The 15,428-nt window shown below is 39.6% G+C and overlaps 2 protein-coding genes across 2 annotated transcripts in view; both read left to right on the top strand.

The window, feature by feature from the left end:
- Nucleotides 1-7,782: 7,782 nt before the first annotated feature.
- Nucleotides 7,783-10,198, top strand: LOC110738038 (outer envelope pore protein 16-2, chloroplastic-like). Its single transcript, XM_021918403.1, has 7 exons — nt 7,783-8,013; nt 8,629-8,680; nt 8,852-8,911; nt 9,017-9,048; nt 9,300-9,333; nt 9,519-9,586; nt 9,839-10,198. The coding sequence occupies exons 1-7, from the start codon at nt 7,843-7,845 to the stop codon at nt 9,980-9,982; spliced, it is 561 nt and encodes a 186-aa protein (XP_021774095.1). The 5' UTR covers nt 7,783-7,842; the 3' UTR covers nt 9,983-10,198.
- Nucleotides 10,199-10,918: 720 nt separating this feature from the next.
- The window catches only part of LOC110738057 (DNA-directed RNA polymerases II, IV and V subunit 9B-like), a 19,006-nt gene continuing 14,496 nt past the window's right edge, over nt 10,919-15,428 (top strand). Inside the window, exons 1-2 of the mRNA XM_021918422.1 lie at nt 10,919-11,163; nt 11,369-11,444. Coding sequence (XP_021774114.1) covers nt 11,135-11,163; nt 11,369-11,444 — 105 coding nt within the window. The 5' untranslated portion in view covers nt 10,919-11,134. The remainder of the gene's footprint in view (nt 11,164-11,368; nt 11,445-15,428) is intronic.

The following is a 15,428-nucleotide window of genomic DNA, read 5'->3' as shown; positions in this document are numbered from 1 at the left end:
TTATATGTAGCGTTCTATTCCCTTAGTATGTCTACAGTACGCGTTCCTCCAGTTTTTATATTTTGGCAATGTTTCAAGTTTTGCGTTCGTCAATATATAGAATTCACAGTGTTGGATTGTTCACCCACCAATAGGGAATGTGAGGTTGTGTGACAGGTTAATTTTACCCTACCGATGACAATGGTGCAAGGGGATGTGTGGCATGTGCACCCAAGGACAAGGCATGCGAACATATAGTTTTGTCATTTGAGGGTATGTTGTATTTGCCTTAGAATATGATGTTAAGGATGAATGAGATTGTTTCGGGCACTATTATTCACAACTCCCAAAGTCCCTATGGGAACCATGGAAGTACCTAGATGTTTAATCTCGCCGGGTGAAAAAAAAAATGTGCGAAAGCCAAATTTAAAGATTATAATACACAAAATCAAAGCAATTTAGGAGGTGTTTGGACCCGGTGTTAAAATTTCATGGAAATCTATGGGATGCATCCCGGGGGTCATATATTGTTGTTTCGACCCGTGAACACTTATGGCCAATACCAGTAGCATTTACGAAAGCGGGTAAATTGGATGCTTAAAGGCAAATTGGATGGTTCCACCTAGAGCTTTCAATTCGGGTAAACGGGTCAGATTTTGGTCGGGTAAGAGTGGGTCAAGTCAACTCGGGTCGGGTTAATTCGGATTAATTCCATAACTTATGCGGGTCGGGTTTGGGTTGGGTCATGCTTAAGTCGGGTCACGTCGGGTCATACTTCTTATCAGGTTTGGGTCGGGTTAATAACATGTCAGGTTACATTCGGGTCGGGTGAACAATAGGTCTGATTTAATTCGGGTTTTCACAGGTTAAAACAGGTACAGGTTAGGGTAATTCTCGGGTTCGGTTCAAGTCAATAATTTGCGGGTTAGAATCAGGTCGGGTCATTCTTGGGCATGAGTCGGGTTCGGTTCAAGTCAATAATTTGCGGGTTATAATCAGGTCGGGTCATTTTCAAGTCGGTCATTCTCGGGTTCAAGTCAGGTTCGGTTCAAGTCAATAATTTGCGGGTTATAATCAGGTTAGGTTATTTCCAGGTCAGGTCATTCTCGGATTCAAGTCGGGTTATGTTTAACTTAATAATTTGAAGGTTACAATCAGGTCAGGTCATTTCCAAGTCAGATCATATTCGGTTTCAACTAACTATAAATAGATAATTATCATTTTTATCAAGCTAATTATTTCCTTTGACTATAATATATATGGCAATATACTAGGGAACTATAGTCTATAATTTAGGAAGATAATTATCTCCTTTGACCATACAACAAATATATATTATATTTATCTCTAAAATTTGAGGATGATACTCCTTTATTTTGCTGGCCTAGACCGACTTGGTCTCCCTAGACAAAATTTTTTGATCAACAATAATAAGGTGGTCTAAATTGCATTTAAGGTGATTTGAAATCGGTTCAGGAATAATTTGGGTTGAATTTAGGTCGAATCAATAACACGTCATGTTAATTTCGAGTCGAGTTAGTAATTGATCGGGTTGAATTTTTCGTTGGGTAAATAATAGGCCTGGTAAAATTCGGGTCGGATCAATAACAAGTCGTGTTTAATTTAGGTCAGGTCAATAACAAGCTAAGTCGGGTTGATTTCGGGCCGAGTTTGTAATAAGTTGGGTTAAATTCGGGTTGGGTTAGGAACAAGTCGGGTTGAATTCAAGTCAGATTAGAAACAATTCAGGTTATATTCCGATTTTGACGGGTTAAAACGGGTTTGGTTCAATTTCGGTTCAAGTCAGGTTCGGTGCAAGTTAATAAAATTGGCCGTTATAAACAGGTAAATCGGTGGAACTTGTAAACCGGTAAATTGGCCGTTTAAAGGCAAGTTGGGTGGTTCCATCCACCTAATTGGACTTCCGGAGGGTATTAGGGACCATGATAAAAATTTCTGCAATTTATATTCTGGGCGAAAAAAAGTTAAAAATTTCCAAAATTAAAGGCTAATATCCACACTTTTTGAGAAATTTTGGAGGTTTCAGGGCCCGATATCTAAAAGTCTTGATATTTTAGGGGATACATCTCGGGGTCATATAAATAAGTTTAGAACCGTATATGATCATTATATGGTGTCATAAATGTTCGTGGTATGCTTGATTTAATGAAATCGGTGCAAGTATTAACCGGTATATTGGCTGTTTAAAGGCAAATTGGATGGTTACACCCACCCAATTGGACTCCCAGAGGGTATTAGTGACCATGGTAAACATTTTGGGAGTTTTTATTTTCGGGCAAAAAAAAGTCAAAAAAATTCCAAAATTCAAGTCTAATATCCACTCCTTTTCAGAAAATTTTGGAGGTTTCGAGGCCCAATTTCCAAAAGCTTAGGAATTTTAGGGGATACATATCGAGGTCATATAATGCCGTTTGGAACCATATATGATCATTATATGTTGTCATAAATGTTCATGGTAGGCTTGATTTAATGAAATCGGTGCAAGTTGTAAACCGGTAAATTGGCCGTTTAAAGGCAAATTGGATGGTTGCAGTCCATTACACCCACCCAATTGGACTCCCGGAGGGTATTAGGGACCATTGTAAATATTTAGGCAATTTTTTATTTTCGGGTGAAAAAAAGTCAAAATATTCCAAAATTAAAGGCTATGTCCACGCTTTTTGAGAAAAATTAGAGGTAAGGGCCCGGTGTCTAAAAGCCTTGAAATTCAAGGGAATACATCTCGCAGTCATATAATTTCGTTTGGAACCATATGTAATCATTATTTGTTGTCATAAATGTTCGTGGTAGGCTTGAGTTAATTAAATCGAAGCAAATTGTAAACCGGTAAATTGGTTGTTTAAAGGAAAATTGGATGGTTCCACCCACTCAATTGGACTCCCATAGGATATTAAAGACCATGGTGAACATTTCGGAATTTTTTTTTACGGGCGATAAAAAAGTCAAAAAATTCAAAAATTGAAGGCCATAAAATGTTTTTTGAGAATTTTTGGAGTTTTCGGGCCTGGTTTCGAAAAGTCTTGAAATTTTAATGAATACATTTCGGGGCCATAAAATGTCGTTTGGAACCTAATATGATATCATTATTTGTTGTCATTAATGTTCGTGGTATGGTTGAATTAATGAAATCGGTGCAAGTTATAAACCGGTAAATTGGTCGTTTAAAGGCAAATTAGATGGTTACACCCACCCAAATGGATTTCCGAAAGGTTTTAGAGACCATGGTGAACATTTTCGCAATTTTTATTTCCGGGCAAAAAAAAGTCAAAAAAATTCCAAAATTAAAGTCTAATATCCACGCTTTTTAGAAATTTTGGAGGTTTCGAGGCCCGGTGTTGAAAAGCCTTGAAATTTTAAGGGACACATCCCGAGGTCATATAATTCCGTTTGGAACCATATATGATCATTATGTGTTAGCATATATGTTCATGGTAGGCTTGATTTAATGAAATCGGTGCAAGTTCTAAACCGGTAAATTGGCCGTTTAAAGGCAAATTGAATGGTTACACCCACCCAATTGCACTCCTGGAGGGTATTGGAGACCATGGTAAACATTTCAGCAATTTTTATTTATGGGCGAAAAAAAGTCAAAAAATTCAAAAATTGAAGGCTATTATCCACGCTTTTTGAGAATTTTTTGAGTTTTTGGACCCGATTTCGAAAAGTCTTGAAATTCTAGGGAATACATTTCGAGGCCATATAATGTCGTTTGGAACAAAATATGATCATTATTTGTTGTCATAAATGTTCGTGGTAGGGTTGAATTAATGAAATCGGTGCAAGTTATAAACTGGTAAATTGGTCGTTTAACTCCAAATTTTATGGTTCCACCCACCCAATTGGACTCCCGCAGGGTATTAGAGACCATGGTAAACATTTCAGCAATTTTTATTTTTGGGCGAAAAAAAGTCAAAAAATTCAAAAATTAAAGTCTAATATCCACGCTTTTTCAGAAGTTTTGGAGGTTTCGAGGCCCGGTGTCGAAAAGCCTTGAAATTTTAAGGGATTCATCCCGAGGTCATATAATGCCGTTTGGAACCATATATGATCATTATTTGTTGGCATAAATGTTTATGGTAGGCTTGATTTAATGAAATCGGTGCAAGTTGTAAACCAATAAATTGGCCGTTTAAAGGCAAATTGGATAGTTACACCCACCCAAATGCACTCCCGCAGGGTATTAGAGACCATGGTAAATATTTCGGCAATTTTTATTTACGGGCAAAAAAAAGTAAAAAAATTCAAAAATTGAAGGCTATTATTATCCACGCTTTTTGAGAAATTTTGGAGGTTTAAGGGCCCTGTGTCCAAAAGCCTTGAAATTCAAGGGAATACATCTCGGAGTCATATAATGTCCTTTGGAACCATATGTAATCATTATTATTTGTTGTCATAAATGTTCGTGGTAGGTTTGAGTTATGAAATCGGTGCAAGTTGTAAACCGGTAAATTGGTCATTTAAAGACGAATTGGATGGTTCCACCCACCTAATTGTACTTCCGGAGGGTATTAGGGACCATCATAAAAATTTCGGAAATTTTTATTTGCGGCCGAAAAAAAGTCAAAAAATTCAAAAATTGAAGGCTATTTATCCACGCTTTTTGAGAAATTTTGGAGTATTCGTGGCCCGGTCTCGAAAAGTCTTGAAATTCTAGGGAATACATCTCGGGGCCATATAATGTCGTTTGGAACCATATATGATTTATTTGTTGTCATAAATGTTCGTAATAGGTTTGAATTAATGCAATCGGTGCAAATTGTATTTACCGGTAAATGGTCGTTTTACCCAAATTGGATTGTTCCACCCACCCAATTGGACTCCAAGAGGGTATTAGGGACCATGGTAAACATTTCTGCAATTTTTATATCCAGGCCAAAAAAGTCAAAAAATTCCAAAATTAAAGGCAAATATCCTTGTTTTTGAGAAATTTTGATTGTTTCGAGGCCTGGTGTTGAACATCATTGAGAAGTTAGGGGATACCTCTCGGGGTCATATAATGTTGTTTGGAACCATATATGATCATTATATGTTGTCATAAATGTTCGTATTAGTCTTGAGTTAATGAAATCGGTGCAAGTTATAAAATGGTAAATTGGTCGTTTAAAGGCGAATTGGATGGTTCCACCCAATCGATTGGACTTCTGAAGGGTATTAGGGGCCACGGTAAACATTTCGGAAATTGTTATTCCTGGGTTAAAAAGTAAAAAAAATTCCAAAATTGAAGTTTAATATCCACGTTTTTTGAGAAATTTTGTAGTTTTCGGGTGGAGCTGTCAATTCGGGTAAATGGGTTGGGTTTAGGTTGGTAAGAGTGGGTCGGGTCAACTTGGGTCAGGTCACTTCGCATTAATTGGATAACCTATGCGGGTCTTGTTTGGGTTGGGTCATGCTTGAGTCGGGTCATACTTCTTATCGGGTTTAGGTCGGGTTAATAATTGGTCGGGTTACATTCGGGTCGGGTGAACAATAGGTCGGGTTTAATTCGGGTTTTCACGGGTTAAAATGGTTTAGGGTAATTTTCGGGTTCGAGACGGGTTCGGTTCAAGTCAGTAATTTGCGGTTTAGAATCAGGTCGGGTCATTCTCGGGTTTGAGTCGGGTTCGGTTCAAGTCAATAATTTGCTGGTTCTAATCAGTTCGGGTCTTTTTCAAGTCGGGTCATTCTCAAGTTCAAGTCGGGTTCATTTCAAGTCAATAATTTGCGGGTTATAATCAGGTTGGGTCATTTCCTAGTTGGGTCATTCTCGGATCCTAGTTGGGTTATGTTTAAGTCAATAATTTGCAGGTTACAATTAGGATGGGTCATTTCCAAGTCAGGTCATATTCGGGTTCAACTAACTGTAAATAGATAATTATCAATTTTATCAAGCTAATTATTTCCTTTGACTATAATGTATATGGCAATATACTAGGGAACTATAGCCTATAATTTAGGAAGATAATTATCTCCTTTGACCATACAACAAATATATACTATATTTAATTCTTAAATTTAAGGTGATGCTCCTTTCTTTTCCTGGCCTGGACCGACTTGGTCTCCCTAGACAAAATGCTTTGATCAACAATAACAAGGTTGTCTAAATTGCATTTGAGGTGATTTGAAATCGGGTCAGGAACAATTTGGGTTGAATTTAGGTCGGGTCAATAACAAGTCGTGTTGATTTCGAGTCAGGTTAATAACAGATCGGATTAAATTTTTTGGTAGGGTTAGTAATAGGTCTGGTAAAATTTGGGTCGGGTCAATAACAATTCGGGTTGAATTTGGGTTAGTTTAATTTCAAGTCCGGTTGATTTCGGGTCGGGTTTGTAGTAGGTTGGGATAAATTCGGGTTGTGTTGAATTAAGGTCAGGTTAGTAACAAGTCGGGTAAAATTTGGATTTTGACGGGTTAAAACGGGTTTGAGTCAATTTCTGTTTAAGTCGGGTTCGATTCAGGTCAATAATTTACGGGTTACATTGGGGTTGGGTCATCTCTAGGTCAGTTCATGTTCGGGTTCGAGTCTCACATACTCGGGTCAACTCGGGTCTAGGTTTGGTTTCAGGTCGGGTCAGGTCGGGTTTGGGTCACCATTTTTTTGGGTTTAGATGGTTCCGTTAATAATCAGGGTTGAGTCGGTATTTCGGGTCGGGTCAACTTTTGATAGCTTTAGTTCCACCCACCGAATTGGACTCTCAGAGGGTATTAGGGTCTATAGGAAGCTTTTCGGTAATATTCACATTTTTTGAGCAATTTCAGAGGCTTCGAGACCCGGTATCGAAAAGTCTCAAGATGCTGGGGGATACATCCCGGGGTCATATAATGCCGTTTAGAATCATATAGTTTGATTATTAAATGTTGTCATAAATGTTTGTGGTAGTATTGTGTTAATGCAGTTGGCGCAAGTTGTAAACGTGTAAATTGACAATTTAAAGGCATATCGGACGATTTTATCCACCCAAATGGAATTCCGAGGTGAATTAGAATTCATAGGAAGCATCTTGACATTCTTTTTACCGAGTCCAAAAAGTGAAAAATTATCCTAAATTAAAGGCTATAATATATCGGGTTAATTTTTGACATTTTTTCAAAAAAAAAATATACTAAATGTATGGGGTGATTTGTGGGGTTATATAAAATAATTTGAAACCATAAGACAACTATAAAGATGTCTATAAAATATAAAAAGTGAGTTTTACTATGTTGAAATGCATGAAATTTTTAAATATAATGATGTGATGTGGCTTGATTACAATAATGTCATAAAAGTATAATATGTATAAGTATAAGATAAACGATAACAATAGTAATTAATTTCAGATCATATTCATATGCGAGGACTTGTCAGTTCATAATTTTATAGCTACAAAATATTCAATTACAATAAGAACGGTTTATTTAAGGCTAATCAAGTAACAGATTCCATAGTCATATTCAACCATATCAACCCTACTCTTTAATCTCCAAGAACGTTATACTACCTAGGTTACACATTATTTGCAACGATTTAACATACAGTATATAGAGAAAAAATGTCTAATCATTACAAATAATATATAACGAAGGTAGTATATTGTATGAAAGAAAAATACAAAATTAGTATATTGTATGAAAGAAAAATACAAAATTTGTCGGGGTAATTGGAAAGGTGGCACGAAATTGTCTAAGTTTTGACACGTATTATAACAATCTAGTAAACTACAGAATCTACAATTTCTCATCAACCTACACGTGTCCACGTAACATGCAGACCATGACACGACACACAAGTTTTGTGAATTTGTCATCAACCAATTCCTTCAAAATTCGGTGTAACAAATAATTTTAAGAAAGAAAAATTACATTTAAGAAAATAACAAGTAGAAAATGAGTAGTGTAACAGTAACAGCAACTACTAGACCAGCTAATAGTAGTATTGATAATTTGGGGAAAAGGTCTGTTATGGATGAGTTGAGAAGCTTTGAGAAAGAAGGTTACTTTGATTTGGGGCATCCTCTTCTTAATCGCATTGCTCATAGCTTTATTAAAGCTGCTGGGGTACGTACGTATGTTTTATTTGATTGTTAGATTGATTGTATATTTCGAGAGCATGATGTGGATTATGCTGTCGAACGATGTTGTTATTCTGTTTGCTTATTGAAAGTTCTTTTGTTAGTAGTAGATTTCTATGTTAATTTTATTGTATCTTCTTTCAGGTGTACATTATGATTTTGACCTTTTGGGTGTTGCCCATTACCCGTGCTTGTATGTTGTTGAGCTATGTAGGCCTTAGATGACCTTTTATTGGCTTTTGGCTTTTTCATCCGGTCAAACATTTAAAAATATTGTTCAGTAAATGACCTTTGCTATGTGATGATGAAAAAGTTGCTTGGGGTCGTTTTTGCTTTTTTACTTTTAAGAGCGAACATTGAAACGTCAATTTTACAATAAAATGTCAAACAACAAATTACTGTTAATATTATGATAAGTTGACATTACGTGACAACTAATTTTAGACATATTGGTATTGGTAACGTACAAATGGTTGAATTGTTAATGTTACTTATTGTTGCTAAGAGCATTTACATCTTTTTTCTAAGAGCTTATGAATTAGTATGAACTTGGTTTCTTTGTTTTTGATGAAACTGCTAATCATAAATTTATATGTAATAGATTGGAGCTCTTCAGGCTGTATCTCGTGAAGCTTATTTTACTGTGGTTGAGGGTAATATTTCTATGCACATACTTTTTCTTGTTGAAAGCTTTAAGTGCTTAGCTGAATTGAATTGGCCTAGTAATGATACTGAAACTTCTTGAATTGCCACCATATAACATATGAATTGGACTATATTCGGTTCTTGTTCAACTCGAACTTAACGAAATACTTGTGAACCAGGTGTTGGAATTGATTCAACAGATGGTAACGGTGCCAAGAAAAAAATTCCGGATCTTAGAGGTAATCATATTCTGTATCGTAAGTAGTTGTGGACAGTGGCGGATGCAATGCAGCTTTCTATAGCTAGTAATAAGCGAACTCATTGTTGTTAATCGTCTTGTGCAGGGGAGACCAACAGAAAGTCAATTGAGGCTTTGGTAATTGCTCTCGAATCTTCTGTTTAATATTGTTTCAATGCTTCTTTAATCTTGTGGTGTTATTATTTCGTTAACAAAGCACACTGTTTGTTCATGATCTTTTTCTTGCTAATAACCTTATCATCAATGGACAATTCTTGCTGATATATCGACTTAAAGAAATGTGTGTGCTAGGTGTAAACATATCCGTTACTAGTTACCTTATTACAGCAAGTGATTGATTAAATCATTATTGTTATAATGTTTTTCAGGTAAAAAGTACAGGCAAAGAGTCTTTTCAGTGGGGTAAGTTTATTTATTTCCAATTTGTTTGTGCAGTACTGCAGTAGTGTGAATGTACTAGGGTCTAGGAGTATATCGTATTCTATAATGGGTTTTGTTCTATAGACTCGAGGTTTTATGTAAATGAGGTCTAGAGCCATTTTATTGTAACAACATTGGTGGCTCACAAACACGCTTCATCGGTGCAGGGTTGGCTGCAGGGGTGTTTTCTGGTCTGACTTATGGGCTGAATGAGGCTTGTGGTTATCACGATTGGGTAATCATGACTCTTATTTGCTCTTCCTATCAGAAATATAATTGTAGTACCAAGTATTTCATTTGCAGCTCTTCTTAATGCACAATATAATTATATACTAGTACTTGTAAATTTGTAATACAAGTAGCTCTTCTGCACATATGTGCAACTCAGCTTATCTAGGAGTTGGGCGAGGGATGTTATCATGTTAAGTTATTACTCCGTAGATAATGTAATACGTATCTTAACTGTTTCGCTTTCATGGTCACACAGAAAAACAGTGCTGTAGCTGGAGCAATAACAGGCATGACTCTTGCACTTACGACTGATGATACAACGCATGAGCAAGTTGTGCAGTCTGCAATCACAGGAGCAGCTATTGCTACTGCTGCTAATATGCTTACTGGGATTTTCTAGATGTAGCAGCATTGGCTTCTGCTATTGTTTTGCACCCTAAGTTTGCTGTTGTTTATGTTCAACGCTAGAGTACGTAGAACATTTTGTGGATACTCATATATATGAACATAGATGATGGCCATGTAGTGATAGTTTCGCGCCTTGGTTTTGCCTAGATGTTTAATATGTTTTGTTAATATACTTGTTGTGAATCATTGTATTACAGCCGGAGAAGTACTCACCACCAAACAATTAAGTGTCCTAATTGACATGCATTTGGATTACAGCCGGAGAAGTACTCAGAACCAAAACATTTAAGTGTCCTAATTGACATGCATTCTGGTTTTCTCCTATGTTGGATGTCCTTTGTTTCTTGCAAAACTCGACTTTAGAGGATGATAGTGTTTGCAAAATATTAGGTTCGATTGATGTGCTCATTTTTAGAATTTTTTTGGCGGGACCCTTACATTATTATTGAATAGTTAAATTATATTTCAGTATATTGTAGATTTAAAATTCAAATTAAATCTAACCTTTCAACCACACAATTAATGATTATAATTCTAATAGAGTATCATTTTTTATCTTAGTGTTTTACATCTAAAACCAAAATGGTTTTTAATCTTCTATAATTTCACCGGGAATTGTTGTCATCCTCACTCTTTCTTCTCTTCTCCCAACATTGCCATTGTCCGCCCGCTAGCCCACTATTGAGGAAATTTATCATTGATGGTTTGGCGCTCAAGGGAAACTATCACGCTCAAGTACTCAACCCTATTGGCCTACTAGCTAAAAGATCAAAATTTTTGCTGCCCAGCTTTCCCTCCCAATATTTTGATTAAGTTACAACATTACATAAAAGACGCTCCCAATACTTTGATTAAGTTACAACATTACATAAAAGACGCCTCAAGCTACTCTAATATTTTAGCTTCCCATCTCTATTTAGTAGGACTTGCTTAGTTGACGCAACATTATTACGTATTTTTATTTATTTTGACACAAGACACAATATTAATTTGAGTTCTAAATTTCGAATAGAAATTAAAAACCCCACTTTTGCCACACTTGTCTCACTTCAGGCTGCTAGTGACTTGGTGAGTGTAGTGAAGAGAGACTGAGAAAACACAAAATTAGGGCTACAAAATTTTCCAATCAACCACAATTTTCAAGATGAGTACCATGAAATTTTGCAGCAAATGGTCAGTATTTTTCTCATTTTCTTCCGTCAAAATCCCATCTTTATCTACCAAAATTCATCATTTTTCTACCCACATTGTTTATATTTGCTAATAATACAACAATTTTACCTCAATTTGTACAAATTTCTTGCAAACTTTTGCTTGAATTCTAGTGGAAATTTGTGGGTTATTGTTTAATTTTTGAATTGTGTTTGTTATGTAACAGCAACAATATTTTGTACATAAAAGAAGACAAGGATCACAAGATTCTGCTAGACGCTTGCCGCTACTGCCACCATGAGGTTGCGCTCAACTTTCTCTCTCCTCTTTTTGAACTGATTGTTAGCTTTCTTGGTTAGGTATCAGGTTTTCTTATTTGGGTTTTGTTGTTTTAATTTTCTTGTACATCTGAATGTAAAAAATGGCAATGCAATTGGGTACTAGTGTTACCTTAACTTGATAAAAAGCTCAATTTTGCATGCAAGAGGATTTTGGAATTTTGATGTATTAGTAATATTAATTAGCTTTATGAATTGGAAGTTCATACCATTATTTTCGCCTTCGAAAGAATAATCAAGTTAGATGTAGGATTTGGAAATCTGTACTTCTCTTGCTTGAAATGGCATCGATGAGCCATGGCATTCTTACTACTTCAATAAGGATATGGAGAAGAGGATAGTTTCTAGTTTATCATAGAAAGTATGTGTTTGGGTCCAATTTAGTCAAAATTGGGCCTAAGCACTAAATGATCCAATTAAAAGCCCAAGGTCAAGGTTCAACTCTCCAATTGCACAAAAGTCAAAGGTCAGCCCACAAAGCATGCCAATTGGGCTAAGGCCCAACCTCACCATGTATGATGAGGTATAAAAGCCATCATATTGATACACGTTCATTCATACTCTGATTGAGATATATTCCACAAAAGCCTCAAGCTACAAACTCACTTGCATAGTGTCTTCCTTTTACACATTGTACTGACTTTAGCATCGGAGGGGCCTTCCTCGGCAACACCCCCGAGGCTAGTTTACGTGTGTTTACTGTGCAGGAAACCTTCGGCCCAACACAACTTGGACCGAATCCAGTCTTCTCCATTTCAGCGGACCTTCGGCAAGGTCCCATTGTTTTCACCCGAAACAATTTGGCGCCGTCTGTGGGGAAGACTTTCAAAAATCTTTAAGCCAAATTCCTAACCAAGATCATCTTGCAATTATCTTAGCAGCCATGGCTAAGAACCGCAAGAGCAAAAGCCTCCGTCAAGGAGCGGGCGAAAAGCCTAAAACCCCTACACCATCGCCCTCGCCGGACCGGAACTCTCCCAAGGGTGCCGGCTCGGGGGGAGGATCATACAAGGAGGATTCCCTATCTCCCGTAATGCATGACTCTCAATATAGGCCGGACCACTCTCGGTCTAGCAGGGGTCAGTCTGATCATAGGACATATTCAGTGTCCCAAAGCCAACCATCGGCTGCGCGGCCTCATACCCACACTCGGCCGAGGACCCTTTGACGGGGCCCAGTTCGGAAGAGGTGGCAAGAGCGCTGGCAGTACTCATGGAGGCAATGAGGGCACAGAATATGCCACCGCCTCGTGATCGAACTCCTCCGCATACCCGGCATCAGCGGAGGAAGTTAGACCATGACGGTGGGAAGCTTCCTTCCTTCCGGGAACTGGAAGAGTGGGAGGAGGATTCTTGGAAAAATGAAAAACAGAGGAAAAAGAACCCTCAATTATTTAAAGGATCCTCATCCTCAAGACCAGAAGCGCATAAGAGCAGCAGCTCAGCTTCTCGGCCAGAATCTACTCGTCGAGAACCTGAGACTGTTCGCAGAAGCGTCCTTGACCGACTCGGCGGCCAGGAACCGAGCGTGCGTAGTCGCCTCTCGTTCCCTGCAGCCGAGGCCCAGACTTCCCAGCCAGGGACGAAAACCACTCCTACCTCTCTAAGAGGGCGGAGCGCGGTCCCTTCGGCCAGGAACAAGGGCAAGGCCGTTATGCTACCCGCTAGTTCACCATTCGAGCAATGGATACTGGAAGAGCGCGTACCCACGGTTAAAATACCGTCGCATATCACATATGACGGGACCACGGATCCGAAGGACCACGTGGCCTCGTATGAGACTCATATGCATCTTTGCCCCAGATCCGAGGCGACTTGGTGCAAATATTTCCCAACCACTCTCAAGGGGGTCGCGCAAGCGTGGATCTCCAAGGGAGTAAGGCAAGGCTCCATAACAGGTTGGGATGATCTGTCCTCCAAGTTCAGGAGCAAGTTTTCCACGGCAAACCGCCGAGAGAAGACTACCGCAGAGCTCATGAGTCTGCAACAGGGGGAAACCGAAAGCCTCCGAGACTACCTGACCCGTTTCAGTAACGAGTCATCAAGCGTCTCCCAGCTGGACCAGGGGTTAGCTGTTTTTGCAATGCAGAATGGCCTTTCAGCTAGGAAATTCCTAGACTTCATGGTCATGCATACCCCGCAGACCTTGGAGGAAGCTCTTAGTGCTTCGGATAAGTTCATCCGAGCCGAAGAATGGAATAAAGCAAAAACCCAACCTCAATCCGGGGGAGGGAAACAGAGGCAAATACCCTTGTCTGAAGGCCAAGGCCATAAGGCAAAGGGAAAAATCAAAGGCTCCGGAGCCATCTTTGGCCAACGACCTAAAGAAGGACAGATTAGCCTCATACACAGGCAGATACGAGTCCTACACTCCGCTCTCTCTTCCACGCGCCAAAATTTACAGTGTGACGAAGGAAGAGCAGAGTTACCGAAAGCCGCGACCACTCCCAGAGTGGTATCAGCGAAAAAATAAAAATCAGTGGTGTGAGTTCCACGAGTCTTCGGGCCACAACACTGAGGAGTGTATCCAACTGAAGGACCAGATAGAGGACATGGTCCGGAAGGGATACTTGAAAAAATACATCGCGGATCACCGCGAGAAAAAAGAATCCGAGAGGTCAGCAAAGGACCCTCGGCAGGACCTTGATTTCCCCCGGAAAAACAGTAAAAAGCCGGAGGGGAAATTCCCTCCGATCAATGTTATCTCGGGAGGAATATACTCGCGGAGGGAGCACAAGCGCCACCTTAGAGCTTTGACTCACCAGGTGAACAACGCTGACATTCAATCTCCCCAGTCGCCGGTGCCGAACATGACGTTCACAGCCGCCGACTGCCGGGGGATCACGTTCCCTCATGAGGATCCGTTGGTGATCATCGCCACGGTGGCCAACCACGACGTCAGTAAGGTCCTTGTTGACGGTGGCAGTGGAGCAAACATTCTGTTCCGAAAGGCCTATAATCAAATTAAGCTGAAGCCCAAGCACCTTACGCCGGTACCCTATCCGGTATCCGGGTTCAATGGGCTTCAACTTATCCAGATGGGAAGGTGACACTTCCTATCACCATCGGTTGCGATGAGGCAAGCCCGGAACGTCATGATTGAATTTTTGGTCATCGACGCTCCTTCAGTGTACAACGTGATTCTGGGGAGACCCATAATTCACGAGATCCAAGGGGTCGTCTCAACTTATCATCAGCTGATGATTTACGTCTCAGACGCCGGCTTCCCGAAAGGATACAGGGCAACCAAAAAGACGCCCGAAGGTGCAATTACCTCAAACCATCCAGTAGTCGCCCAGACGATGACAAGGATGAGGAGGGGAAAGGAAAAGAAAGGGAGCCAAGCACAAAAAAGCCGAAAGGCCTAAGTGCTTCGGCCCAAGGATCCGTGCCCAGAGAAAAAGGGCCCGAAAGGGAAAAGGCTGACTCTTCAGCTGAACCGCAGGACTCAGAGAGCCAGCCGAAGAACACAAAGACGGGACACCTGCTGACATTGGCAGCAGACCAGATTCTGAAGAGTTCAGTCCATCGGCAATGGACATGGGACCAACAGACTGAAACAGTTGAGTTGGCTGAAGGAGATGCTGAGAAATGTGTAACAATCGGGATGGACCTTGATCCTAACACCCGTTGTGAACTTATTCAGCTCCTTCGGGATAACAGAGATGTGTTTGCTTTCTCGGCAGCTGATATGCCCGGGATAAGTTCAGACCTCATCTCCCATAAGCTTAATGTTGACCCAACGTGTCGACCAGTTAAGCAAAAGAAGCGGAATTACTCCGCCAATAAGAACCGAGACATCGCAGCCGAAGTCAAAAAAATTATTGGAGGCAGGATTCATTGAACCTTGCCAATATCCAGAATGGCTGGCAAATGTGGTGATGGTTCAGAAGCCCAATGGTACCTGGAGGATGTGCGTTGACTTCACGGACCTAAATAAGGCTTGTCC

This window comes from Chenopodium quinoa, unplaced genomic scaffold (genome assembly GCF_001683475.1).
Source record: "Chenopodium quinoa cultivar QQ74 unplaced genomic scaffold, ASM168347v1, whole genome shotgun sequence".
NCBI lineage: Eukaryota > Viridiplantae > Streptophyta > Magnoliopsida > Caryophyllales > Amaranthaceae > Chenopodium > Chenopodium quinoa.
The sequence above is the reverse complement of the archived record's forward strand: the minus strand, read 5'-3'. Positions and strand labels throughout refer to the sequence as shown.

Coding starts and splice junctions, on each gene's coding strand:
- LOC110738038 (XM_021918403.1), top strand. CDS start 7,843: ATGAGTAGTGTAACAGTAACAGCAACTACTAGACCAGCTAATAGTAGT. Junction 8,014..8,628: donor GCTTTATTAAAGCTGCTGGG/GTACGTACGTAT, acceptor TATATGTAATAG/ATTGGAGCTCTTCAGGCTGT. Junction 9,334..9,518: donor CAAAGAGTCTTTTCAGTGGG/GTAAGTTTATTT, acceptor TCATCGGTGCAG/GGTTGGCTGCAGGGGTGTTT.